The 27,912-nt window shown below is 43.1% G+C and overlaps 2 protein-coding genes across 5 annotated transcripts in view; one reads left to right on the forward strand and one right to left on the reverse strand.

Moving 5' to 3' along the window:
* The window catches only part of PPHLN1 (periphilin 1), a 63,119-nt gene extending 62,377 nt beyond the window's left edge, over positions 1-742 (forward strand). The window contains exon 10 of the mRNA XM_038153007.1: positions 395-742. Within this exon, the coding sequence (XP_038008935.1) occupies positions 395-604 (210 nt within the window). The 3' untranslated portion in view covers positions 605-742. The remainder of the gene's footprint in view (positions 1-394) is intronic.
* Positions 743-6,040: 5,298 nt separating this feature from the next.
* PRICKLE1 (prickle planar cell polarity protein 1) overlaps positions 6,041-27,912 on the reverse strand; it is a 65,662-nt gene continuing 43,790 nt past the window's right edge. The window contains exons 1-8 of one of the 4 annotated variants that reach the window (XM_038153005.1): positions 21,385-21,621; positions 15,268-15,446; positions 12,900-13,013; positions 11,928-12,065; positions 11,249-11,452; positions 10,558-10,744; positions 9,558-10,421; positions 6,041-8,286 (exon numbers count right to left, since the gene is read on the reverse strand). In XM_038153005.1, coding sequence (XP_038008933.1) covers positions 7,430-8,286; positions 9,558-10,421; positions 10,558-10,744; positions 11,249-11,452; positions 11,928-12,065; positions 12,900-13,013; positions 15,268-15,399 — 2,496 coding nt within the window. In that variant the 5' untranslated portion in view covers positions 15,400-15,446; positions 21,385-21,621 and the 3' untranslated portion in view covers positions 6,041-7,429. Of the gene's footprint in view, positions 8,287-9,557; positions 10,422-10,557; positions 10,745-11,248; positions 11,453-11,927; positions 12,066-12,899; positions 13,014-15,267; positions 15,447-20,814; positions 21,059-21,246; positions 21,622-27,912 lie in introns of those variants that run through there. The other 3 variants (XM_038153004.1, XM_038153003.1, XM_038153002.1) reach the window with 3 other exon arrangements.

Raw genomic sequence — 27,912 nt, forward strand, 5'->3', positions numbered from 1 at the left:
TGCAAACAAAATTATTGGTGCTTTGTATGAAGATTGAGATTGCTAGACATTTCACAGTTAATTTTAAATATATTGAAATGCAAAGAAATTCTGGTTTAGCATTTGTATTTTGCTTTACTGTTATTTATTAAATATTGCTGCAAGGGGAACTTCATTTCTCTATTATGGTATTTCACCCTATAAAAGTTATTTTTGGTATCCAGATAGTGCTGATCTAGTTACATTTTTATTAGCACAGGTCAGAAGAGAGGAAATGGTCAGTAAATTTTACTGCTGAAATTCATGCTAAATCCAATATCCTTTGTTACGTTTGGATCTAACTCAATAAGGGCTGTTGGTGTGCTAATGTAAAGACTTTTGCATTTAATGATTTTCTAAAATGTGTTGCTTCTAGGTCTACAGACAAGACTGTGAAACCTTTGGCATGGTAGTGAAGATGCTAATTGATAAAGATCCATCATTAGAGAAGTCCATTCAGTTTGCCCTGAGGCAGAATTTGCATGAGATAGGTGAGCGATGCATTGAAGAACTGAAACATTTCATTGCTCAGTACGATGCTGCCAACCAAGACGTGTCAGAGTCCTTCAAGGAGGGCTCTTACTAAGGACAAAAATATGCTTTTAGATCCTCTGCATTGTGTCTGCCATAGTACATACATCTGCTTTTTGTGGGGAAAGAGGAACCCAAGGCCTGTGCTCCTTTCCAATAGCTCAGGTGACGGTTCCCTTGTCCACTGTGGTCTCCACGATTGTATTCATCCTACCTGTTCTTGTTGACATGCATTCCTTTGAAAGGATGTTCTTTTCAAAAATGCTGTATAGCAACGAACTGTTTTTGAAACCTTACACAGTTACCTTGGAAAAAATGATCAGTCGGATGTCTGTACACTTCTGTTTTGATGCTTACAAGTGTAACTTGAAACAGTGTATTTTTTATTAAAATTACATGAAGCCGCTCTCATTCCTCAAGTTATGCACAAATATGTCTTGTTATCATACATACTATAGGAAGGGAAAACTTGCAAAAATTGGTCACAATTATGATTTAAATTATTTATTCTGGTTTAATTTTAAAAATCAGATTAATTCTGTAAAATTACACTAGGGTTTATCTCTAGTTGACTGCCAGAGTAATTAACTACTTGATGTAAAAAATGCTATATTTTTGTTCTAATTGCAGGTTCTGCAAAATGCCTTTTAAATTTTGGTGTTTTCCATATCATGACTCGTTACTAGTAAGCAGTATGACGTAGGATGGATTCAATTTTTTGTTACGGTTGCTCTGTTTTTAACTACTACACTGTACAGAATGTAGCTGTTGGCAGCCGCTGAGCAGGGAAAGGTCGCTTTTCCCACTCTGTTGCTCTCCCCACTTACAACTTCTCAAGCCTTTTCATCCATCAGTTTTAACAATAAGGAGACTGTGTATAATCTTTATTTCCAACTTCATGAAGGAGCAGGAATTGGGGTGTCGAGGATGGACAAGGAAAGTGAGCAGGACCATCTCTCCAATAAACCCAGGTGTCTTGGTTTGAAAAGACAGGTGTCTGCTAAGGAAGGCAGGAGCCTCTCTTGAAATGGAAAATATAAACCCCCTCCCTCTGAATTATTATAATTTTGAAATTAAGGGCCTTTCAAGTAAAGATATGGGAATAGGAATAACAGTTCTTTACTAGAAAAATTAAAATAAAAATGCAGTAATACAAAACAACACTGACAGAGTCAGAATACAACCTAACTCCCTGTTAGTCAGTGTGTTGGTGGCAGTCTGATTAAATGGTGGCTGCGATCCTCCTGGAGTGGCAGATGTGGTTCTGTTGAAGAAATTGTTGAAGAAGGGTGTAGTTTTCCTCTGAAGGTCCAGTGGTGGTGTAGATGGGCCTGGTCTTCCTCTGGGAATCCAGTGGAAAAAGGCTGCTCTGGTATTCCAAATCTCTGATTATATCCAGGTAGGAATGCTTGGCTCCTCCCCCTGGGTGGAGCATCTCACAATGGGATGGTGTAATTTTCAGTCATGCAGTGAGACTCAATGGCCCATTAACAGAAGATATCTCCCTGGACAGAGGATGGGTCCTGGAAGAGCTAAAGAACACTGCTCCACCTGGTTCCAACAGATGGTGACAGAAGACATACTTCTGGTTACATCTTGCATTGCAACCCAAGACACCATGCTGCTTTCGATTAGGTGGAACACAAAGTTTATCCCCAAGTTCTCAATTTCACTATCACTTCAAACCTAGGTGATTCTGGTTAGTGTCTGGCACCACTTTTGATCTGATAGAACAACTTGCAGTTTGGGAGCAGTGGTTGAGGAAAGCCAAAAAGTTCTCAGTGAAAAATATTTAGGATGCAGTGGAATGCTGACGAATACATTTATTAAGGTACTGGTTTTTTATGAACCTTTTAGGAAAGTGATAATGTGAGTCATAATCACAAGGAGGTAAGTGTAAGCATGATTGTTTTGTATACATTTGCATTTAGAACATGTGAAGCTCTGTAAGAGGACTAATAACCAAACTCACTATTTCCAGATTTCATCAGAATGGTGTGCAGAAACACAAAGTAGCAATGATTTGGCATGTACAAGGTTCTGTACGTATCACAGCATCTTACACATGCAAATCTTGATATGGTATATTAAATATGTATTGCATCAGATTCCTGAGATGCCTGGTTAGTTCTCATGTCAGTAAGGGGAGGTTTTGCAGTTGGCTTTTCTTGTTTTCTAAGAGTTCACATTGCTCCAAGGAGATGACCTGCAGCTACCCTTGTTAGCATCTGGGATTGTGTGGGCTGCACAGTGAGTGGGCACCAGCTCATGGATCCTACAGGATGCTAATTTGGGGAGGGAGAGAGGAGAAGAGAGGCAAGCTGTTGTGACATAGTAGTGAGACCTGATGCACTCCTTCTGGCAACAACCTGGTTTACTGAGATCAGTCAAAGTCTTCTCTGATGCAGAAGCATAACTACAGCACTTCACTACTTGCCTACAGGACTGAGAGCCTTCAGGATGTTACATCTGAGTTTCTACTTTGGGTTAGAAATGCTAATGGAAAAAATAATAAAATTGTGTGTAATATATTTTTTATTAAAAATTGCCATTGTTACTGTACAGTTCGTTAGGAGTTTCCTTTGTTAGAAGCCTGATTAAGTTTACTATTATAAAAGTAACCAAGTTTTCAAGTGCTTTTCTGTAAAGTAAGGCCTAAGTTTACACTCACAGAATCATAGAATATCTCACGTTAGAAGAGACCTGTAGTGTTGGTTGAGTCCAACTCCCTGCTCCTCACTGAACCACTAGGAGCATTGTCCAGATGCTCCTTGAACTCTGGGAGGCTTGGGACTCTACCACTTCCGTGGGGAGCCTGTTCCAGTGATTAACCATCCTCTCATGGCCAATCTGACCTTCCCCTGATGCAGATTCATTCCATTTCCTTGAGTCCTGTCACTGGGCACCAGAGAGAATTCATTGCCTGCCCCTCTGCTGCCCACATTGAGGAGCCTGCAGTGAGGTCACTCCTCAGTCTCATCTAGGGTCCTCCTTTCACCACCTTGATCACCCTACTCTGGGCACACAAATAGAGTTATATCCTTATATTGGGGCACCCAAACCAGCCCCCAGCACTCGAGGTGAGGCTGCCCCAGTGCAGAGCAGAGCAGGACAATCCCCTCCCTTGCCTGGCTGGCCATGCTGTGCCTGATGCCCCACAGGACAGGGTTGGCCCTCCTGGCTGCCAGAGCACTGCTGACTCGAGTATAATTTGCAATCAACCAGGACTTCCAAATCTCTGTCTGCAGGGCTGCCATCCAACTCCTCATTCCCTAAGTTTTACAGATAATCAGGACTGTCCTGTCCCAGGTGGCGAATGTGGCTCTTGCCCTTGTTAAACTTCATGCAGCTGGGCAGTGTCTCCCAGCTCGTTAGTCTGTTCAGATCTCTCTGCAGGACTTCTCTGCTCTTGAGGGAGTCCACAGCTCCTCTCAATTCACTGTCATCAGCAAACTCACTCAATGGACATCCAAGAGCACTTGCCCTAAAATTGAGCCCTGTGGAGTCCCACTGGTGACCAGCTGCCAGCCTGAGGTAACCCCATTCACTATGCCTAATCATTTGCTCAATCTGAATTTTTAAAAAATTCATTACACTTCACTTGTGAACTAGGGAGTCTTTTGAGTTTTTTGTAAGTGCTGTTTCTGTGAAAGGTTTAATTCACATTTCTAAGTGATGAGTAACTGATTTTCCATCTAATACTTGGCATTGTGTTGAATGTTTGCATTTAACCTTTTGTGATGTATGCTTTCAGTTGATGTAAGTACAACATAATATGGAAGTCACTTAACTTAAGCAAGAAACATGGCTTTTATTCTTGCTTGCTTTACAAGTATGTATTTTGGATTAGTTTCACAGCATGTAAAAAAATATCCCTGGTCTAGTAGTCAGCCTCAATGGGGCTCTGGAAAACTGTAGGAAGAGCACTGGGGGAAGCAAACATGGAGGAATTTAATTTGTCACCTTCAGAGCTCCTGAAAACAGAAATTACTCCTAGCACTTCTTAATGTTGCAGATACTCTTAAAAATTAAAAAGAAGGTGGAAATTGAAGGAGTATGGAAATTTAGTGCTGTCTGCCAAGACTGAAGTGGTTACTTCTGTAACCTCACTTGGGCGAGTTGGCAGCTTTGAGTGACAGTGTGAGCAGTAAAGGTGAAAATAAGCAACAAAACCACTGTTGATATGAAGGAGGTAATGCTAGGTATCAGAGAAGGACCACATCTTTGTCACCCTCTTGTCTGCAAGATTTTCAATTTTGATGAAGATAAAGTTTTATTTTTGTATTTTTTACTGTCATGAAGGTTGTACTGGGTGTGGCTGGGATGGAGGCAAATGTTCTTCAAAGGCTGGTGCAGTGGTGCTATTCTTCAGGTTTTTCCTGGAAACTGGTGATAACACTGGGATGTTTTAGCTGTTGCTGAGCAGAGCTTACCCAGAGTCAAGGCCTTTTCTGCCTCTCAGCCCACCCCACCAGTGAGGAGGGTGGGAGTGCACAAGATGGGAGGGAACAGAGCCAGGACAGCTGATCCCAACTGACCACAGGTGATATGCATCATGGCATATAAAACTAGGGATGGGGGTAAGGAGCTTGCCTGGGCTACTGCTGTTCAAGGACAGGCTGGGTATTACTTGGCTAGTGCTGAGCTAGTGGGTTTTTTGGTATCACTTCAGGGTTTTCTGTTTGGAGTTAGTTTTTTTTTACTCTATTAAATGGTCTTCAGCTCAGCCCATGAGTTTTCTTATTTTTCTCTCCCCCATCCCACTGGGAGGTAGTGAGTAAGGAGCTGTGTAATGCTTAGGTGCCTACCAGGGTATATGCTCCACTAGGAATATAGGTAATACTTCCAATAACACTAACCACATTTTAGAGCTTTTATGTCCTGGTCACAGACACTATATCCCATATAATATTCTTCAAGGTGGCTTTGATCAGCTCTCACCTGCTCAGGACCGGCGTGTACTGGGAAAGTGACTGATGTGGTGAGTACCACCTCTGGTCATTTTACCCTGAAAAATACAAGCAAGTAACTGCTAGTCTGATTACCCTTAGCAATAGCCTAATTTTCTTTGGTGCAAACCAGTGCTCATGTTCATTCCCCCCCTTACTTCTAGCTGCTTTTGTTTCCATACTTCTCTATCAAGAAGGGCAAGCTTAGTAAATGCTAAAGCCACTGCTTTCTGACCACCTGAAGAAAGGAAACTAATGAACTAATAGATGCTTCTTACCAAAAAAAGCCTGTGAAATGGAACTATCTTCATTAGTGGACATCACTGTTAAGAAATTCCTGCCCTTTATTTAAAACAGTGGAAGAAGTTTATTTTAACTTTAAATAGCTCCTGCTCCATATCTGGAGTTCAAGGCAACTACTGTGATTACCTCCTACTTTATAGGCCCACTCAGAATCTCTCTTCCTTTAGGTAATCAAACTTCAGAAATTATTTTTGGGGAAAGAGGGGGAACAATAATAAAAAAATCCACATCCACAGGAGTTGCATACTGGTTGTAATGATATATTCCAAGCTTGTGTGGTTTTTACATTTATATAGTTTACATTTTGCTTGACCCATAAATAATACTTGCAAGATTAAGAGGGCCGTAGAGAGTATTTACATAGCCCCACCATGCATATAGAGCTTTTAATACCTAGTAGACAAAATTAAGCTGTTTTGCACTGAACATTTTTCAACTTAAACCCCCTGACTAAAATACAAGCACTATTTCATCCATAACACTGCTGTTAAACCCCTAACAAATCTAGTTTGATATTGTAACAAACGTCTTCAAATTCAGGGATATAAAAATACTCAGATTTTAAAATTTTAACTGTACAATATGTACATTAGTATTTGCACTGTTAAATTATGAATACATTTAAGCCTATGAAATACTACATTATAAATATCAACAGTTTTTTTTTACTTAGAATTGCAGCTAATACATTTTAAAACCTGGATAATGCATGTGAAAAGACACAATTCTGGAGCCTAATCCTTTAAGCCCATATGAAAATACTTGTTATGTAAGTAAATCCATTGACTTAAATGGGGTTACATGCCTGAGCAAAGGACTCCAGCAGTGGCACCTCTCCCACTGCTGAGGGGTGGGGGGCCATGGCAGAAAAAACATCACCACTCATTGGCAGCTAAGTCCAGTTCCAGAAGCTGAATTAATATCTTCCTTTAAACAGGCATGAAAAAAACCCCAAACCAAAACCAGCCACCTCACACTTTCTCAAAAAATTGTAGAGGAAAAACCATGAAAGTTAAATGTACAAAACATTCACTGCTGCTTTAGGATACATCAAGGCTTTAAGCATTTCAGCTCCCACATTATGATTTTTGCTTTCTTAATGAGCATTTTCCCAAATAAAAAGAATCCAGTTTTTGTATGGAAATTTGAATAAGGAAGAGTGAGCTTTATCAATGAAGAAAGGGCACAGTATAGAGCCTTTTTTTTCTTGGCAGCAAGAGGAAGAAGTCAAAGATCACCCCGTGTGTCTACAGCTACAGCACAGGACTGACATTTTTATTTATTCATCTTTGCCGAATCCTCTCTCTCAGATAATTCAACGTAGGTGAATAGTGAGCATAAAATAAAATGTCTACAAAAACTCTGTATTAAGAACTGTAGTAACAGTATTTTGACAGCTGAAACACAGTATGTAAACCCAGCAGTATCTGAGCAGATCATTTGGCATGGTGACATTTCTGAATGTTACTTTTACAATGTAAACTCTGGCACGGTTATCATTTACAGTGGCAAAGCATTATGAGCTTCAGCAACTTGTTTAAGTACAATTATTAATATAAAAAAGATGTGGTTCAAACTGTAGCTACAGAATTGACTGGTCCTCCCACTTAAGAAATACTAGTAATTAATTAAGATATAATACAATTTTTTCCTTTGTGTCCCCTCTTCTTCTTTGATTTGGTTGTCCTTTGTCCAAACTGAGAACTGGATAACGCAGTAGTTGGACCAGAAAGATCATCTGTATAGTATGGATATCTCAATGACCGTGGCTGTGGAATTGGCTGTCCTAGAAAATATCCTTCCTCTTCAGAATCAGATGATGAGGATGAAGTTGAACACCAGGAGTCATCTTCCTCACCATACAATCCAAAGAACTTATCAACCACCTGATTCCGCAGTGCATAGTCAGACCTGGTATGGGCATATTGCCCGTACAGCTCTGCATTTTGAATATAGGCCCGAAGCTCACGTGAGCTTCTATTCTGAATAAATTTTTCATGATCCTGAGGGGAGTAATAACGAAATCTCTCTCTTGGAGAGCATCTTCTTTCTGTGGCCAAATTAAGTGCATTGTCTGAACGAGACTTCCTGCTTCTTCTGCGATGGTGAGAAGGCCGACTTCCACGCTCTTCAAAATGGTAAACACGCCTACGAGTCCTTTCACTCATGGGAGGCTGACGTATCTCAAGATTCTCGTAACTTCCATTATCAATAACATCATCTGAGAACTTCACTTGTTGTGGTCTAGACTGGGATTTGGATCGTCTCAGTACAGGTACATGCACTGGCTTTTCCTCTGGCAACACTTTTTCCTGACACAACTCTGAGCTCAGGCTCTTCAAGGACTCAGTGCTCCGATGGAGCATTGAAGAATTCAGAGTTCCCATGTTGCTCATCTTCTCACAGTCCTCCACCTCCAGTTCTTGGAAAGTTTGCAAAGAGTAGAGAGATGGCCGTGGCTTGCCTTCTCCATCCATTGAAGCCCCTGTGGTGGAAATGGAGAAAGCAGGAAAAAGAAAATTAGAGGAGAACCAAAGAGACAAGTATTATAACAAAATATGAAACATTTCTTGTCACCAAGTGTTTTTTTGAACTATTGCCAAAAACATTCCCTTCATAGTAGAATAAGCTTTGTTTTGACTTAAAACATTTAACTATTAACTCTGATGACCAAAGAATTAGCTGTCATGAGGACATCAAGAGCAGAAGTTCAATGGGTTGAAAGTTTTGAAACATACATACAGGTATGCCTTTTAAGAAAAAAGGATTACTTAAAATTATTCTGCAGTCTATGCTTGCCATTCTTAAGGCTAAAATATTTCACATTTCTAGTGTTGCCAAATTCATGTTCCAGCTGTTGCAACAGGGAAGCCAAGCTTACTGCCTTGCAAAGAAGGATCCTTACTCTCAAAAAATCATTAAAAGTGTCATGTGCCCTTGATGGTCCCAGGTGCGTAAGTGCCTCCTCCTCCTGTGCCCCCTGAACCAAGCTCCCCTCCTCAGTTCCTTCATTGCTGCCTGGCAAATGCAGCCAGCCAGTGGCTGGGCCTCAGCTAGACAAATAGCTGCTGTAATTCGGGTTACAGGAGGAAAGGAAAGGAGATGATGATTGGACAACTTTTCAAATGGGTCTTAACTGCCAGGTTTGGGCTTTTTTGTACAGAAATAGGAAAGGAAGGTTAGCACACACTATCCCTTTGGGGAATAAAGTCGTGTTTGACAAGGAGGTTCACAAAACTGCATTATCAGTTTCCCTTTAGTCAGTGGGGAAAAATAAATCTCACAAACCTAATTTCCTAAGGCTAAGAAGTTTACTATCCTTTCAGATTTTCTACATATTTTTACAAGCAAATCAGGAGGTTATCTAAAGTGTTTTGTAGACTATCTTTAATATCATCCTAATATATAATGCAACTTCTTATACACAAGGTATGGAAAAATAGTAATTTGCTTAAAGCAATGGTTTGTATATGATAAATGTGTAGTTGAAGACTGTTCTTATTCTGTTTAACATGATTGCTTAAAGCAAAAAAAAATTCAAAAGGAAAGGAGAAGAATCTAATGGGATTTAAGTAACAGAAACATATCCTGTAAAAGATTATGGGCTTGATAAAAGCTGCTGCCTACTTCACATGCATCTCTTGATACTAAAGCTTTTTAGAAATCACTAAAATGAAAAATTTTCCTTTAAAATACTCCAACACACATGCTTTTGTTGATCTCTCCATCAAAGCCATTGATTGATTTGCCCATTACCTGTTATGTTAGACAAAGCCAAGGAATCCATTGAGTCTCGAACACTTTGTTCTTGCTGTTTCAGGTCAGACAAACATTCAAGTGAACCTCCATACCATGGTGCTTGGTCGTGTTTGTATCCTGAGGCCCCGTGTTCCATGTCTAGCTCCTGGATTTTCCTGCTGCTGGCAGGGCCTGGGTGGCTGCCATATGCAGAGTCTCCCAAACCATCTTGTGACTGGGCCCAGTACATGTCTGATTGATACTTCTTACTTGCTAGGCTTGGATTATTTTTTTTCAAGTCCAACTTGCTCTTGACCATGCTATCAGAAATCCAGTGTTCACTTGATCTAATGTCTACTTCAGTGGGTTGCTGGAAGAGGCTTTTGTCACCGAACTTCAGAAGAAGTTGGGTCATGTAGTCTTCATGTTCAGCCCATTCTTCAGGGTCTTCAGGCATTTCTTGCTCTACTCTTCCTTTCCAGAAGTCTTCATTAACAAAGCCTGCCTCTTCCCTTGAAAGGCTTAAATCATCCAGCTTACGAGAAAGAGTATCATCAGCGTTGTCTGAAAGGCCAGGAAATTTGTAATTGAGGGCGGGCGACAGGAGGAGAGACTGGCGGCACTGGTCGGCTGACCGGCTGCTTTTCCCCATGCGGACACTCCTCCTGGAATCTCTGGATCGAGCAGACTGAAATGCAGAATCAGAAGAGTCGGAGGCATGAACATCCTCTCCCAGGCTGCAGGTTTTTGAACAGTAAATCTGCCCTTGCTTTGGAAGGAAAGGGCAGCCAAGCAAAGAGGTCTTGCACTGAGCACAAGAAAAGCAAGTTTCTGTGGCATGCCAGTGCTGTCCATCATAGGTCATCTGAGCATGGTCGACACCTGGAAAGAGAAAAAGCAATGCTCTGGGTCTCTCTAAAAAATTACTTGCACAATTCATACTTCTGGAATGTGAAATAATTTCATAATTGGCTTTCCCTTAATTTGTAAGTTTAGTGCTTAAAAAGGACACACTTACCAATGTGTTCCCCACAGGTCTCGCAGTATTCCGCATAGAGCGATTCAAAGCAGTTACAGCAGAACGGCCGCCCATCCTTCATGATGTACCTCTGTCCACCCAGGATTGTTTCACACTCGAGGCAACAGAAGTGTTTCATGTGCCAGTGGCGACCTTCAGCTTCTGTGCACTCATCAGCAAAAATTATCTTTTCAGGGATAAAAAGGATACTTTTAGTTAAGTGGCCTAAACCTCACCTTGAGAGTTAGAGCATGTAAAATATCCTAACTCTGCAGTTCACACACAAAATTTATTTTCATTTTGCTCCCTTTTCAATACAAAGATAGAAACAACAAATCTCCCACAATAAAAATAAAAAGAAACAAAACCAGTACATTCTAAAGCCAAAAAAAAAGGAACCCCAGAACTCAGCCATTAAAGAAGCTTCTGTAAGGATAATATTTTGTAAAATTTGAGATTGTTCAATTCTAAACACAAACAGGTATTTGCTTTCTAAATACCATCTCATTGCTTGTAATATTATCAGTTTGACAAGAAATGAAATATCCCTCAGCTTTCAAACACATCTATGCAGCAGAGTCCTGACTTCCTAAATGACTGCATCTGGAGTTAGTTAGGAATTTCTGAAGTGATGCAGTTTGTCAACTGAACAACAGGAGTGTAGCTTGGCTGTAAAACGTGAATTATTCACCTCATCGCAGGCCGAACATCGAGGTTTGAGAAGTTCAGCGTGGTGTCTGCCACAGTGAATTTTTCCATCTTGGTAGAAGTAAATAAGGTCAACAAGAAGCTCGTTGCACGTGAAGCACACAAAACAGGAGGGGTGCCAGCACACACCAGGCCCAGCTCTTGAGGCAAAAACTGCAACTTCACCACCATTTACTTTTGTACCGCACTAGGAACAAACCCAGAAAGTGAGCACACTTCCCATCCAAAACTACTAGCTTCTTGCATTTAATCTAAGTTAAAACACAAAACCCAATATGAGATTTTATTCCAAAATTCTGACAAGAGGAAAAAATTATTATCAGTTATGGTCTAGATGAACTGTATCTCAATGAACCTTCTGCGAATATAAGTTTATTTTATACAAAATAACATTTTAAAGTGTATGTCTGCTTTTACTTTAATATGAGTCAGCATTAGGGGTTTTTTTTTGAGTAGGAAATATATCAAAGACTCAGTTCATTCCTGGTAGTATCAAAGGTTACATTTTGCTTAAGCAAGCACTACCTTCTTCCTTCTTCAATGCAGTTTCAAAAATAATCTTTTGTTGTTGTTGTTTTCATACACAGACAGAGGTAAGTTTAAATTCTGATATTGAGATTATTATTCAGCCCTGTAGCTAGCCTATTGCACCAGTGTGTTACCTGCTCACAAACAGCATGCATCACTGCTCTGGAGAGTAGTTTAATAGTGCCTCGTCCCAGTGCCTCCTTTTTGCGCTGAGAACTGAACATCTGCAGCTCCTTCTTCTCCTCTTCAGTTAGTGACTGGCAGTATCTCACCTTCCAGTGAAACACAGGAGAACTTGTATCAGAGACTGAGCTTCTAATGGAACAGATGAGTAAGTAAGTGCATATATGCAAGGAATTAATCAGGCATGCTGCCAATTATAATTAAACTTCTGCTTGCCTTCTCTACCATCTTAATATTTAGGTAATATGGCATAACACAAAAATAGTATGAAGAGAGATTTTTTTTTCATTACAGGAAAAAACCCACCACGCTAAACTGAGTTGTTTAGGCAAGAGAAAGATTTTTAGAAGCTAGCCCAAAGTCTGCTGCTAACCTAAAATAACGGAATGAACCTAAATCAGCCATAATATTGTCCTTTAGATTTATGGTTAAGTGCCCACGACTAAGTGTTGCAGTATACACAAGACCTTAAGTACTGACACCCCCGCCCCTTTCCTTACAAAGAGCTTGTTTGTTATTTCCACTTCTACTCCAAATTACACTGCATAACTGAGATGCAAACCTTTTACTATCACAAAGCATCCTTTTTGTGCGCCACAATGCAATTCCAGGAATTTGTAGGTTCCTGGTAATTGGTGGGTGGCTGCAAACACTATAAAACCAACTTGTGTTAAGTTTATTGCAGTGACACCAGCCTCCCTAACAAGCAAAGGCAGTGTCCTTCCAGACAGCTCTTATCTGCACACAAGCCAAGCAGACAGCTGAACAATGGACTCAGTGTACACACCGTGCTGCTTTATAGCTCAGATGCCACTGCAGGCCATGGTTTGGGCTTGCAATAAATACACAGGCAGGTAATTCTCCACGGAAAAGCTGCCAGGGAGACCCAAACCCTGACAGTTCATCCTAAATTCTGTATTTACCTCATTGTCGTGGGGTGGCAGCTGATAGAGAAGTTGTTTGATCCGGTGTTTCTCTCCAGGGCTGTTAACGTAAGGGACCTTCTCCTCTGGCAAGCAGGCAAAATACAGCTGGACCTGACCAGGAGAAATGCAGAGTTCAGACCCAGGGACACACAGGCCCCAAGCACTGCCAGTGTCCTTTAGCTACTGTTTTATCTCAGGTCTCATTTACTAAGGAAGAAGAGGTCACGCTACATTAGACTGTGACAGGGCTTGTGCTGAAAATACAAGACCCAGATGAACGAGCTCAGCAAACCTGAATTCTCTGATAAAACTAGCACCCAGCTGCTGAATTGCTTTTCTGGAATGCAATTTGCAGTGACAATTAGGGGGGTATCATAAATTATGCACATTTAATGTTCTCATTATTCCCACCCCCTTCAGGGCTGGTCAACAACTCCATGGAAATTCTAAGTTTCCCTCTGCAATTTACCACACAAGGCACGGAGCTTTCCAGAAAACAGCCACTATATAAACAAATTTAATTTGCTCTCTGCATTTTACACATTGTTGAGACAAAAGCTGTTTTGTAGTCTCCTGCTGATCAGGTTCACCCAAAGCATCAGCTTTCATTGCTTCCATGTGGGCTTTGGTAAGAAGGTGGAAACATCCTTCCCTTGGGAGGAGGCTGGATCCAGCCACATTTCAATCAGATGCAAATTAACCAGGAAATTTTCACGGGATGAATGTTTTTGTATTACTCTTCAGTCTTTTTTTTTTTTTTCAGAAGACTATTATGACAGGAAAGCTGTAATGAACACTATGACAAAGCCCAATGGCAAAAAATATTTTTGTGGAACAGCTACAGATTTATTGTTTTTCCTATGCAGTTTCCAGCTTGTCACAAGGCCTGGGGCTGTAAGAGCTGACTATTGGCAAAAATATTACTTGCCATACAGATTTAAATAATGCTCAGGTCAACAGCTTATTACTGTGCAAGACAGATGAAAAAAAGGCATTAATCAGTCACTTAAGTCAGGAAGCAATCAAAATTATGAGAGACAGGTAGTACAAAACATGACTTGCTCTTCATTTAACCAAAATTTAAACAACTGAAGTCTACTATAAGCCCACTTGCTACTGACTATATTTCAGGATGCTCCAGGAGAAGATAATATGCAGCAAGAAGTGAAGCTTTAAAAATAGCTTGTGCCCTTTTCTCAAGTTTATTGCACTGTTCTCAAAATAAGTAATCCTTCTGGGGGGAAAATCCTCCCACCTTTGGTGAGTTTGGGCTAGCTGGGATTATGAGGATATTTTAGGGCACTTAATTGTTCTGGCAGAATGTTAGCTCACTGTTTGCCTTAAGGTCTGATTCATCAGGATCCTTATGGATGCTTAAGTAAGTGATAAAAAGAGTTGCCCTAAAAATAGCCTGTTATTTGCAATTCCTGCTGACTTGTTACTTTACTCATTATTAAGAAAATCTCTGCATTGCAAAAAAGATACATCTTCTGCACTTTTTTAAACTATGGACTGTATAAACTTGCCAGGATTGCTCTGCCTCCTTTAGCAGATGTTGCAAAGCCACCCTGGCCATCTAACACTGAAATCTTGAGTTCTGAATATTACTGAGTACACAGCTTCAGCACAGTTGCAATATCATCAATACCATGAATGAATGCATACCACGAGCAGTTCATTCTGGTCTCCCCTCCCGTAGCATCTTGGTCATCAATAATTTCACTTATATTCCCATTGCCATGTGATGTTACACAAAAAAAGGGGACTGAAAAGAGGGGAAAGGACAGCCCAACCAAGCCACAAGTGTCAGCTCCAGACACCACGCAAGAGGAATCCTGGCATGAACAAATGGCAGCCATACAACTATTTAAACAAGCGTGAAATACATTATTGCCTGTCACAGTGACTGAACGCTTTCATTTATATGCGCTGTCGTACCATCCATATTCTAGATGTCAAATGCCTAATTATTTAAAGAGTCATACAAGTGCAGTGGAATACTTGGCCAGGGAGCACAATGTTTCGAGGTATGCCATGAGCTTTAATTTAACCTAATAACTTCTTTCAGAAAGAAAGCAAACTTCTATGCTGCTTTTACTTGCCAATACATACCTCTGCAGCATATACTTTTTGAAAAAACCTTAACTGGGAACTTTTTTGGAACATAAAATTCCTCAGGGCTGAGAACTTAAAGCTCCCTACACACAGCTCCATTGGACAGGAAACAAAAAAGAAGTGAAAAGTTCTACATGAATTAAAGTTTTATACATTATAAGAATTTAATTAGCCTTACAGAGGCAGCATATCACTCCCTCAGACAGTCCTTACGAGGCTTATTTTTAAAATGCAGAAACATGGTTGGTACCTGCTCTGGTCTGAGGCCTGGGGGGACCCAGGCATATTCCTCCAAGGCACAGCCAGAGTCATCGTCAGAGGTTGAGCTTCGCTGACACCCAAAAATGAGGTTATTGGCTTTGGGCTCCATCTCCAATGGCATAAGTGTGAAGTGTTAAATATTTCAGCTGCAGCTCATCAAGCAGTGATCTGGAGAAAAAGATTAATAGAGCTTTAATAGATTTGAACATGAACAACTAATTATCAGTGTAAATGATCTTACAATGGTTTAGTATTCCATGTGTTGCCCAGAACAATAAATTAGTGATGCTTCATTACAACTTGCTACAAGCAATTCAAAAGTGGTCAAAAAAAGTTATGAAAATAAAACTATTGGAAGAAAAAAAATCCCAGAAACCTAGGCACAGATTACCATTTTTGGCAACCACAATGTATTTCAGTATTAACATTTGTCACCTTTTACAGTTCTGCTTGTTTCACATCACAGGATACGTATATTTAGGTAAATCTAGGAAAAGCTCATTGAGCAGGTACTAACAACAGGAATGACACCAGTTCCTCCTGAAGTCATTACAACCACCAACTTAGTAAAACAAAAGACATGACAACCACTTGTCAAAAACTAAAGAAATTATTGGGGAAAGATGGTTGTGCAAGTAGCATCCTGTTGTTCACAAGGCAGGCACAGAGCATCTGCTGGATTCCTCTGAGAACTTTGGTAGAGCTGTATGGGAGCGGAAGGGCGTTGGTCCTGTAAATATCTGAAATCCAATTATGCCAGATTAGTCTCTGTAAAATACATCATGATTGTTCTGTCAATTTAAAACCCTACAGGGAGATGATTTTGTTGATTCATGAAGCCTGCAAAGCTTAATATCAGTGGGATTGTTTTGAGTCACAACTGGCAAAGAAGGCTCTCACCAAGATCCGCAGCAGTCTGCAGTAAAAAGCTTAACAAGATATATGTCTTGTATTAATTCTAGCAGAAGTTCTTAGGAAATTCAGATGAGGCATCTCAATGAAATACAGATAACCAAAAGCACAGAGGATTTGTCCTAACACAACAGATATCCTGACCTCTTGGGGCAGGGACAAGCTTGCTCTTACAGTACCACGTTACATGTGAGCTGTGCCTTCCCTGTTTTAGGACATTCTTTCTCCTGTTCATCTAAACCCATTTCCAATTTTGTCAGAGCTGCATCCGAGCTGTAGAAAATTTTTATCTCCTTGACATAAACCTTGCTGGTGGGTCTAATGAGAAGAACAATCTAAAAACTTCTGGTGGGTCCTACATTACATTTCCAGTCTCATCACCACTGTTTTAGAGAAAATAAGTCCCTCCTAGCTCACAGGTGGAAGATTTAAGACTGCTTACCCAAATATTCTGCTGGTCACTCAACAGGAATTTCTCCTTCAAGTGTGAGGCACTGGTTAGTGCCAGGTTCTGATAACTCAGCACATAAACACAAACCTGCTCCATAAAAAGTGGGCATATGCATCCAAAAGTTACAAACTCAGAGAAGTTATAATATCCAGTATATAGTATTATCTAGCCCTATTTTCAATATGTCCATACATTCCCACAGCCCATAAAAAGAGATGGGGTTACTTAACTCTTCCACTGGGCTAGTGCTCCAAAAAATTAAGTTGTTTAACTTTACTTCAAAAACTTCTGGTTCAAAAACATACATACTATTTTTGGTGCACTGCTAAGATGCCAACATGCTTCATAGCTGCACTGTAATAGAAGATTAATTTAATATTTGATGGGGCAAGCAAACCTGCCAACTTCCCCTCTGAGAATGGGCTATTTCTGGAAAGCTGCTGAGCTGTCAGGCACATGTCTGAAATCTTACTCAAGTTGAAAAACTAAAGGTTAGCACAACAGCTTCTGAGCTTAACATCACCATCTTACAGTCTTTCTCAAGGAAGGTAAGTAAAATCAAACTCAATCCTTAAAGCTCAATCCTATATATGTAAAACAGAAAGACAGGCTTCCTGGTACATACTGAATCCCTTGAATTAGTTGCTCTCACAAAGAAATGATAAGACAAGGAATACAGAACTTTCCCCTTCCCACTCACTGGTGGAAGTCAAGTCATGCATCAAGTATGTTTTTGTTCCTGCTTGAATAAAACTGGGGTGCGAGGAAGGAGGGACAGAGGAATAATGTGATGCAGTTAGGAAATCACTCTAGGAAAAAAAGGCAACAGTGTTCACTGTTGCTGATGGATAGGGATGCTCAGTTTGGCAGCTTGTGTCACACATCATCTATATCCAAGGAATTCTTACATATAAAGTCACTAGCAATATCGTTGAGAAGCTGAATTCCTTCCAAGATGACCTGAGCAGCAGATGAACTATTTTACCATTTCTTTTGAGAAAGGGGCAGATGCCTGGTTTGCAATAATGGCCACTCACTGACACCTCAGCTGGTATTTCAAATTCTTAGGGCATTGCAAGAACTTGTATTCATCAAATGGTCCCTTTTCAAGAACTGACTCCTGCCCAATATCCCAAGAATAAAAGGAGTCAGTAGGTTAAACATCTCTGACAATATTTCACTGGGCAGCATGACCTCAACCACATCCCACAGGAAGCAGATTTGAAACATAATTTGGGCAAAGAGACAGGTTCAGCTCCGGCAGTGCCTGGGCACTTGAGCAGAGTGTACTCCTGCCTTGTTCTCACAATACCCAACACTCACAAGCACACCAAGTAACTCAGAATTGCTTCATACCGATTGTTCAAAACCCTCTCTTCACAAGATCAAAGATTAACTTCTCCAACTTCTCTTGAAAGACAAGGAAACAACACAAAATCTGAACGCAAGATGACTTATTAACTTTTCTGAGTATTTTGAATGCTAAGGCTACATACTACTCCCACAATGAACAAAGCAGCACTGGACAAGGTCAGGATCTTAAGCACAGCAAAGGCAGAGAAGTGTAGGAGTGTTGCCTAATTCCTAAGGAAGACAAGGCACTGCAGAGACTGGTCCTGCCTGGGCCTCCTCTGACACATCCGTTTCAGAAAGCACACGCACCAGCTCTGACCAGAGGAAACCACAGACCTGCAGGTCCAGTTTCCAGTCACACAGGGCAGTTTGAAAGTTTGGCTGATAGACAATAAAAGAATGCATCTTAGCTCCAGACGTAAAATGCAACTTTACAGTCAGAGTTCTCCTCCCCAGATAAGGTAATTAGAAATGTTCAAAGCAAGGTTCACAAACCTCAACGAACTGAGATTAGGACAGCTCAAAGGACATAATTCACTTTAAAAGAAAAATGCTCCCATAGGATGAATGTGAAGCTGGCTATAAAATGACAACGCACCACGTATAAATAGAGCCACATCATAAATACTGGGGGTTGCTGAGAAGAAGGTTTCTAATCCAGCCTATCTTAACAGCAGACTATCTGAAGAAGTATTTTAGCAATTGCTTGTTTAGGAGTTCTTCTTTCCCTCCTGTTCCAGTGTAATTTGGTTTGCATTTTTAAACTACAGGGTTCTTCCTCTCTGCCCCCCAGCCTCACTCATCCTTCAAAGAGATCTGTTTAAAATGATTACATCCTAAGGAGGATTCAAATGAATATAAACAACAGCTGAAAAAATAAGTGCTTTCCAAGGGATGACGAGAAAGGTGGTCTTTCTACTCCTGCCATGACACCTACAAAACACAGCAAGGATGTGTTGTTTTGCTTTGCTTTCCTAAAGACCATGGAACATTTTGAGGTTTCAGCTCTGTTCAAATACTGCCTCTCAAAAAAGGCTTTATAGCCTACAAGGAGGTTTTTCACTGGCAGGTTGACAACTATGAATAACATAATTGAGTTACACAGCTAAATTTGATTTGAAAAGAAAAGCAATTACTGTGTTTTTTCCACTGATGAATTAAAACAGTCATACGACAAATTCCTCAGAGGCAAAGACAAACTACACTCCTAATTACAAAGCTCTGGCTACACAAAATACCGGGACATCAAACTTAGAACAAAGCTGTTGCTGAAGCCTATATGAAGGCTATCCCATGCTAGGATTTCCAGCTCACTGATTATGTTCCCCCTGACCAGATAGAAGAGGTCACGATTTGTAAGCAAAGTTACACAAACATCTCCTTGCCCACCCCCTGCTGTTTTACTCTGTCCTGCAGGGCAAATTGTTTTAACAACTTTTTTGTTAGAAGGCTTGTTAACAAGGCTATAGGGGATACAAGATGCATATCACATGCATCCATTCACAATGAAGGCTCAACGACTCAAGATTAGCATGGTCAGCCCATTCACCTGCTTGTTTAATCTCTGGTGCAAGATAACTACATTAGAAGAGGAAGGGCACAATATAACAACAATAAACCACCATAAAGGAACTATTAATAATTCAAAGCCTATTTCCAATGTGTATTGCGCACATGATCAGGAAGTCCCATTCCCCAGCTACAGTACAAATAACACATCTACGGTGAGCTCTATAGCTCTCTGTGTGGGAAATCCGGATCCAGAACTGATAAGGAGAATCTGCATCAGCACCAGCACACAGCTGCTGGGTCCTTCTGAGTACTAAACTACCCAGAGCAGTGCGAAGGAATAGAGCCAGTCTACTTGTTCATTCAAAAGACATTCATTATAGATGGACCCTAGAAAAACTGTTTTCCTTTTTTTTTTTTAGCCAGTATACAAGGAGCAACAGAGGAGTTAACTGCTTTCCTCCTCTAGCATCCTAGCGCCAAGACCACTTTTCCAACTGGAAGTGAGAGGATCCTTCTCACGGTATTTTCTTTTGACGAGCCATACTGCCAAGGCAGGCTACCTGCATTTAGCAAAAGGAGGGAAGCCCCGTGACAAAGCATCGCCCCATGCCAACACATTTGATTTGGCCGTGTTATCCTTGGCTCTGCACATCGCAGATGGAAACTCAAGCACACATTGCAGCGAGGCAAGACCCAAACCTCCAGCCGAGAAAGAGGTATTCTCACGGATGCTCCCCCCTCTCTCCTTAAGAGGGTGTACAGATTTAGAAAGAAGGAAATCTTGCCTTTTACAGTCTCCCATTGATTTTTAGAATTCTATTTTAAACAGCAGCCAGACCTTACTCCAATGTACACATATACTCAGGTTTCACCCCATCACCTGTTGGCTGTCGAACAACACCCTTCTTTGTTAGGGCTCACAGCCCTCATTTCAGACAAGTTTCCAGAGAAAACACTTGAAGAAAGCGTTCAATAAGTCACAAGACAGGAATTGTAAAAAAATAGAAAACTAAAAAAATTCTGCGCCCAAGCCCCGAACACCCTGACAGCCCCGCGCCCCCATCTCGGAGAGCCGGGACGGTGCCTTCCTCAGCGGGCAGAGATCCCTGAAGGACAGGTAGGAGGTTTTCCATCCTGACCAAGTTCCAGAGACGTTCAGGTGGGTCAGAGGCACCCCCAGTCCCCCAGGTCCCCAGGCTCTGGAGCCAGATGCGCACAGGCACGGGCAGCTCCCGGCACGCACCCGTGTGCGCTGTCCCTCCGGGGAGCTGCCGCGAGGGAGAGCGGATACAAGCCACCGCAAATTACCTCTGTGCGGCCCCGGAACAGCGGCCAGGCTGCCGGCCTGCGGAGAGGCGATGCCGGCTGCGGACCCGACCCCTCAGCTTCACGCCGAGCCCGGGGCTGCAGAGAGCCGCGCACCCGGCCCGGCGCCGGCAGCTCCCCCGCCCGACCGCGGCAGGCCCGGGGCAGCGGGCAGCGCCAGGCACGGCCCCGCCGAGGCCAGGGGCGGCGGGGGCTGCTCCAGCCCCGTCCCTGCCGGGCGGCGCCACCGCTTCCTCTCCCCGTCCTGCCTGCCGGGAGCGCAGCGGGAGATAGCTGCGCCGATCCCGTCCCTCCCGGGGGCGGCGGGCCGGGGCCGGGCAGGGAGCGGCCTCCCCCGCGCTCCTCCCCGAACGCCCCGGGCCGGCACCCAGCCTCCCGCCCACGCCCGGGGGACCCCCGACCCGCGCCCCTCACCGCTCCTCCGTCAGGCGACGGGAGGAATCGCTCCCACCAGCGATCTTCCTTCAGGGCGGGGGAAGGAGTGTGGGAAGGGGGAGTCTCCTGCCACCGCCCCCGAGGCAGGAAGGGTCGCCGTCCCGGCCGCCTACCCACCCAGGGGACCGAGCGCCTGCAGAAGCAATAAATTCCGCGCTCAGGGCACGACGGACACACGGTTTGGCTACAGCGCTTTTGTTCGTGTTTACGCCCGAAATAGATTTCCCACCCCACCCTGGACGCGCTCCGGCTGCCCCGGGCTGCCCCGGCCCGGCCACCGCCGCCCCGCGCTCCCGGACGGGAAGGACTCGGTTCAGGACGGGAAAACATTTGTTCTAGGTCTCTGTACATGAATAATAAAAATATAGCAAAAACAATAAACCCTATCTGAAGCCGAGGATCGCAGAGAGCAGCCGTCCATCATTGGCTCTCTTGGCACATTCCAAGTGGGAAAGAGGCGTCCGAGCCCCAGCTTACGCACAGAGAAGCACCGGGGCATTCTGTAAGAGGCTGCCAGCCCCCGCTTTTACCACTTCCCCCAGGCCCGTAGGCATAAAAAGCCCCGAGAGGCGGGTGCTCCGGCTTCAAAGGCAGGCGGACGGCTTCCCCCCGGCACCGCCAATGTAACCGTGAACACCGCGGTCAAATTTCCTCTTCCCTCCCGTTCTTTGTCTCCCTGGGGAAGTCATTATCAAAGGGAATTTATTCGCGCTGCATCTCGGGGTCAGAGCGGCAACACACACGGCCCCGACCCAACCCTCGCATCCCGTCCCTCGCTCCCCGCCGGGGTCCCGCAGCCGGGGGCGGCTTATCTGCCCGGGCCGCCGTGCGGGACGGCGACGGGGCACTTCTCGGACACTTATCGCTTCCCCCAGGAACCGAATTTGCATGGGTTTAAATTCACTTCTGTAAATTTGAATGGCTTTGCCCGCAGTGAGCTGGAGGAAGCGGGTCCTGACGGGGACAGGCGCTCAGAGCAGCGTCCCTGTCCTCGGCACTGTCACCCCCTCCCCGCGGGCTGGGCACACGCCGGGAGAAGCCTCCGCAGCTCCTCCCGCGGGCTGATTCCCCATGGCTAGGAGCAGGCAGCCAGACCGGCCGGCCGAGGGACAGGGACCAAGGCCAGGCTATCTGATCCCGAGAGGCACAGCCCATCCCGGGCTAACGACGCGATACGCAGGCGATTGCCACCACCAGCCGAGGAGATGTGCCCAGAGACACGAGCACCTGTAACCGAGGGTAAATGCACAAAAACCCCGCGCAGCTCCAGCCACAGGGAATCAAAGCCGCAGTCTGTGGCTCCTGCGGCAGGAAAAAACCTGCTAAAAACCTGCTAAACTCCAGCAAACTAACCAGCTCTCATCCTTCCACACCCCATTTCACTTCCATAAGCAGTTTCGCTGGTTGTACTACCTCCATTCTTAAACAGCTTAGTCGTTTTGAGGTCAAAATTGGCGTATCACTTGGATGAACTAGAGATTTTGTCAGAGCTTTTGTCTGTGCTGGCTTTACGAGATCCAGACTGCTCCTATTCTGTTTGTTGGACTGAGCAGACCCCATCTGGCGGCCAGCTGAACATCTGCCAGCTCCATTCATCATTAATCAAAAATGGAAATGTCAGGAATAATGTTTATTCTCCCCCACTACATGACTGAATAAATACCAACAATTTGCATATATTGTCTACTCCTTTTCCAGAAGTGCCTGACATTTTCTCAGCAGCTTCCCACACTGAGGGGAGCTCAACACCTCTGCACAGCAAATTGCAAAAATGAGAGTCTCCTTTGGGAACTTCTGCAGCACAACCAGCTCAATGGCTGCAGGTAAGTTTCCTAAGTTTCATGACCAAGAGTCTACTGAAGCCAAAAAAGACATTTTCACTTACTTTGTTGGAAAATCAAGTTGTCCCCCATTTTGCTAACGTTTTCCTTGACACTGAATTGTTGGAGGGTGTACAGAGATGGCTGGCTACACGGCTCTTCTTTTTGTCCTGAACTTTTGTGACTTGAGCCCAGAAACTACTATATTGTTGTGGATAATGCACTTATACACTACCAGGCCAAAACCAACCATTGTGATCTTCTAGTCTGAACTAATGTGGTCAAAAGATTTTCCTACATTTCCTGTCTGCATGAACAAAACATTTTATCTTGACTTAAAAGTACAAGCAATGAAAAACCCACTACAACTGCTGCTAAATCCATCTAATCCCTTTTAAATTATTTCAGGTAGTCAATTATTTTACAGTACGTTATTTTTCCTTTTTTTTTTTTTTAATCTCAGATTGCTGTGTTTCTGTGCTCAAACACTTGATTTTATGGTATCCTTGAACGTTAGGCTAAAGAAACAGCTATCATAACTCCCCTTAGGCATTTGCAAATTGTGAAAGTCATTCCTGAACTGCCTCCTTTGATTTCAGCTGCTTCCACAAGAACAAATGTGTTGCTATGATTTCTTCTTTATTTTCACACAACAAATATGACAGCATACATACTCGTTATGTGAAGTGCAAACTATGCCACAGGAGTTGCCTTACAAAAAATAATAAAAGCTAAAAAGACAGGCACAAACTGACTCTCCCTTTACAACATGTCCTACATTCTTGACTGCATCTGAGTAGAGCTGATCCTTCAAACAACCAAATGCTTCAAGGGACTTGTAATGGATATGGAACCTTTTGCCCTAAGGTATTAGCCCAAATTTAGTCTAGGTAACAACTTTCTCGTACTGCTGACCAGGTCAGGGATATTGTCTGGCCTGTAAGAAATTTGCTGAGTTGTCAGTGTGGTTTCCCAGTTCCAAATTAGCCAGATCAGGGAACATCCCCTCAGATGACACTGGTAATTGCTACCTTTGTTGGCTGTCACAGAAGAGAGACCAAGCAGCGGAAAACAAATTAACCTCTTGTGCTTCAGAGGCAGCTTCTCCAGGTAGGACAGTGGCACAACACTCACCTCTCAAGCCTGATTAGTTCTGTGGATAAACAGAGGAGTTCACCATCTACATCACCACCCTCTAGTGATCACCACCTCCATCCCAAGACTTTAATTAAGTATCATCTCACATGTTTATTTAAAATAAAAAGTTACAATTCAGCTATGAAAGGTGAAAGCATGCAGCAAGGTGAACGGAAACTAGAGCAAAACAACAAAAAAATCTCAGTAATAATTGTTTCAGAGAAATCAATGAGAAAACTCCCTAAAATAAGTCAGGTTTTGTATTTTCAAATAAAGCAGGAATGGTTTTCCATATATCTGACAGCACAGGAGTCCACAGAGCAGGAATTACAACTGCTCCCCAAGCAGTGGTTATGCACAAATCAAAGCAATGTCTGATGCAGGCAGGTATGCCCTTCAGGAATTTCAGGGATGATGACTTGACCATGTATGGTCCTGCCTGAAGGCTACAGCACAGCGAGCTCTAGGATGCATTTACAGCACCAAGGTCCTTCCCACGCCCAGTGGCCCTGGGTCTATGCCCCAAGGGAGCAAAGAGACCAGAATAAGGGAAGCAGTTTCATCATGATCTGAGATGATCTACTGGAACCCACAGAAGAATACTGGTCTAATTCCCTAGACTTGCCAGTGTTAGCACAAGGAAAAACCATGACTGATTCCTGTGAGGCTGGACTGTTGGGGAGATGGAATTGCCAGCCTTTCTCCCTCTCTCTCTTCTGGAAAAATTGACTGTTTACACACACTTGCTTAGCTGGTGTATAAAAATGGCCTGACCTCCAAGAGCACTTTACTTTGTTTGCCTTGGTGTACTCAGAAACCCCCACGGACATCCACCTGCACCTCTGGATACTTAAAACGTCTTGCCAAACCCAGCCCTAGGTTTCCTCTCCCAGGTTATGAGTGTGGAAGTATGCCTTCATAGACAGGAACAGTTTGCACAATTTTAACACTGTCTATAGTCACTAGGAGACACCTCGCACATGGCATGTCCTTGAAGCAAAGCATGAACCTTGAAGGACCTCAATGGGCCACCTGGCAAAGGCCACCCCTCTCTGTGCCACTCCACGCCTATACCCATAGGTGAAACCTCTCCCTGTTCAACCCTGCTTCCTCCTTCCCCCCCAAATCAGGGAGTTTGGCACCAGCAGTGGAGCACTATGTGCTGCTAGGAGCAGAGGAAAAGCAGGGGTGTTACCAACTCTGAACTGTGCCCCTGACTGGCGTCTTCCTTATTTTCTTTTTTGAGGTTGCAGAGAAAGGGTGTGGAGGCAACATCTCACGACTTCTCAAGGCTCCAAAGTCTGACTCTTTGCCAGTCTTTAAATAATGTTTAAAAATAACATTTAGATAACATTTAAAATCTGGAGGAAAGCACCTCCGTAGGAGACATACATGTAAAACACAAGAGGTGATATGCAGTAAAGAGATACATGGATTGAAAGGAAGCATGCATGTGAAATGCAACAAGTTAAAAATATAAGAACAAGATGACTTCTGCCCAGCAAGGGTTCATGATTGGATGTTGCTTGGTTTCAACTCTGCTGCATTCCCTGTCGTCCTCTCTCTGCCTGCCTCAGTAAGTCAATGCACCCAATGGAAATACTGACATCAGGAGACAATCAAATAGTACTAAACTAATAATAATAATAGCCCATTTTCTATTTTCACCTGCCTATGGTACGTAGATCTGCTGAGGCATCAAGCAATCAGGTACTAAGATGGGAAACAGTGCCTACTGCTTGCTTTGGAGAGCTACACCAGCTATAAATGGCCTGAGGACTGGCTGGCATAAGCTGCTGTGTGTTGGGAATGCTTGACAAAGAGAGGTTTATTTTATTTCCTTTCCTTAATGCTCTCAGAGTTGAGGACCAACACATCATCTAAAACCACGATCCTACTTTGCTTCAGCAGCAAAGAATTAAAATTTCATTAAAATGCCCTTCCTTGTCAGATCGGGCCAGGACTTGCTCCTGAACCAACAGGTCTGCTGCTGTATCTGGAAACTCTTAACCCCACAGGCTCCTCTGAAGACAGCAATCTTGATTTTATCATAATTGGCTCCACGCAGCCCACAGTCACACAGGGCACAGGTAAACACCCAGTGCCCACAACACCACTGCAGCCACCAGCTGTGGGGTGCCAGTGGGGCTCCCCTACTGCACCAGCACCCTCAGATAGTCAGTGCCCCGCTCCCAGGCTGCACAGGGCACAGCAAAGGGCATTGCAACAACAAAGTGTGCCTGCAGTGCTTTGCCAGTAGCAGGGGCTGACGCAGGTGGAATTGCTGCCTGGGTTTTTAATAACAGCCAGCACAAACACCATTATGCAATGGGGAAGGTGCTGCAGAGCCCGTGCTAATGCACTGTTTGCTTATTGAGGGAATTTCAGTCAAGTATTGTGCCAAAGCCTGTGTGGATGGTGAATGATGTCATCTTCTCTGTGTCAAGCTCTGCTCCCAGGCCTAGCCTCCGAAGAACTCCTCATAATTTATCTAAATTGGTTTGAAAATTTATTTAGGTTAAAAAAGGAAATGGTAGGAACTCTGTGGATCTTCTACTGTGGTCAACATTCATACATGCAGACAAAGGGACATTTAACCCAGGAGCTGGCACCTATGTAAAGAAGCTAATAATATAATAATAATAACAACAAGAATAATACAGTAGTAATATAAGAAACTAATAATTCAAACAAATACTGGAGGTAGTATTTGAAAACAAATTAAAAACCCTTTGTGAGTGTGTTTTTGTTGTGTGAGCGATGCTCCAACCACACTCAGTCTCCCCTGTCACTGGCAGTGCTTTTCAATAGCCTGATCTTAGGCAAAAAAACAAGTGATTGACTTTAGTGAAGGCAAAATTTGACATGGAGGAGTACCACTGCTCCTGCAGGATTATATCCAGAGAAAACAGAACTAAGTTTAAAGGTGAAGATGAGATATGCAAAGGTTTGTGATAACGTCCTCTTGCTTAAAATCTGCAGGAGGGAAATCCAGCAACCCGTGAAACAGGTATCCTGCACAGTTCTATCTACACTGCCATTTTCCACAAGCTGTATGGACAGCACTACAAATACAAGGGAGAGGACAATACTTGGATTAACTATTAGTTTATTTTACCAAATTAATGTCACAGGTCAACCTCGAGGCAGATAGTGATGCAAGAAGGATGTAAAAATGTCAGGTGGGTAAAGAGATGCATTACATCTTTATTAGCTTTCCTTAGGACAGCAGCTGCAAGAGACACTACCTGATTTATCAGCTGCCAAGACTGAACACCATGAAATTCTACCAAAAGGCATCACCAAAATATGATAAGTAGTTCAGTATTTTGCATAGAAAGATCAATGGCTAAATGATTGTCTGAGCCAGGTGAGCCAGGGATCACTCAGACTCACTTCTTGCTCAGCAAAAAAAGTTGGGCAGGCTCCTACCTCACCAGAAGTTCACTGTTTTTCTATCCAGTCTGCCACTACTGTTACTGTAGTTTCATTTGCGTAAGGTTTCTTTTTCCTCACACTTGAGAAGGCTTGGAGCAGGCTAGGCAGCATCCAAATGACACCCCGACTGCAGAACTGACTCACAGTTTTGCAGTGTGTTGCCTTAAAATAGAAATGATACTTGTATGTCCCCCTTCCTCTTATTTTCTCCAACCCTGACATTAAAAAAAAAAAAAAAAGGAAGGAAAAA

This window comes from Motacilla alba, chromosome 1A, assembly GCF_015832195.1.
Source record: "Motacilla alba alba isolate MOTALB_02 chromosome 1A, Motacilla_alba_V1.0_pri, whole genome shotgun sequence".
Lineage (NCBI taxonomy): Eukaryota > Metazoa > Chordata > Aves > Passeriformes > Motacillidae > Motacilla > Motacilla alba.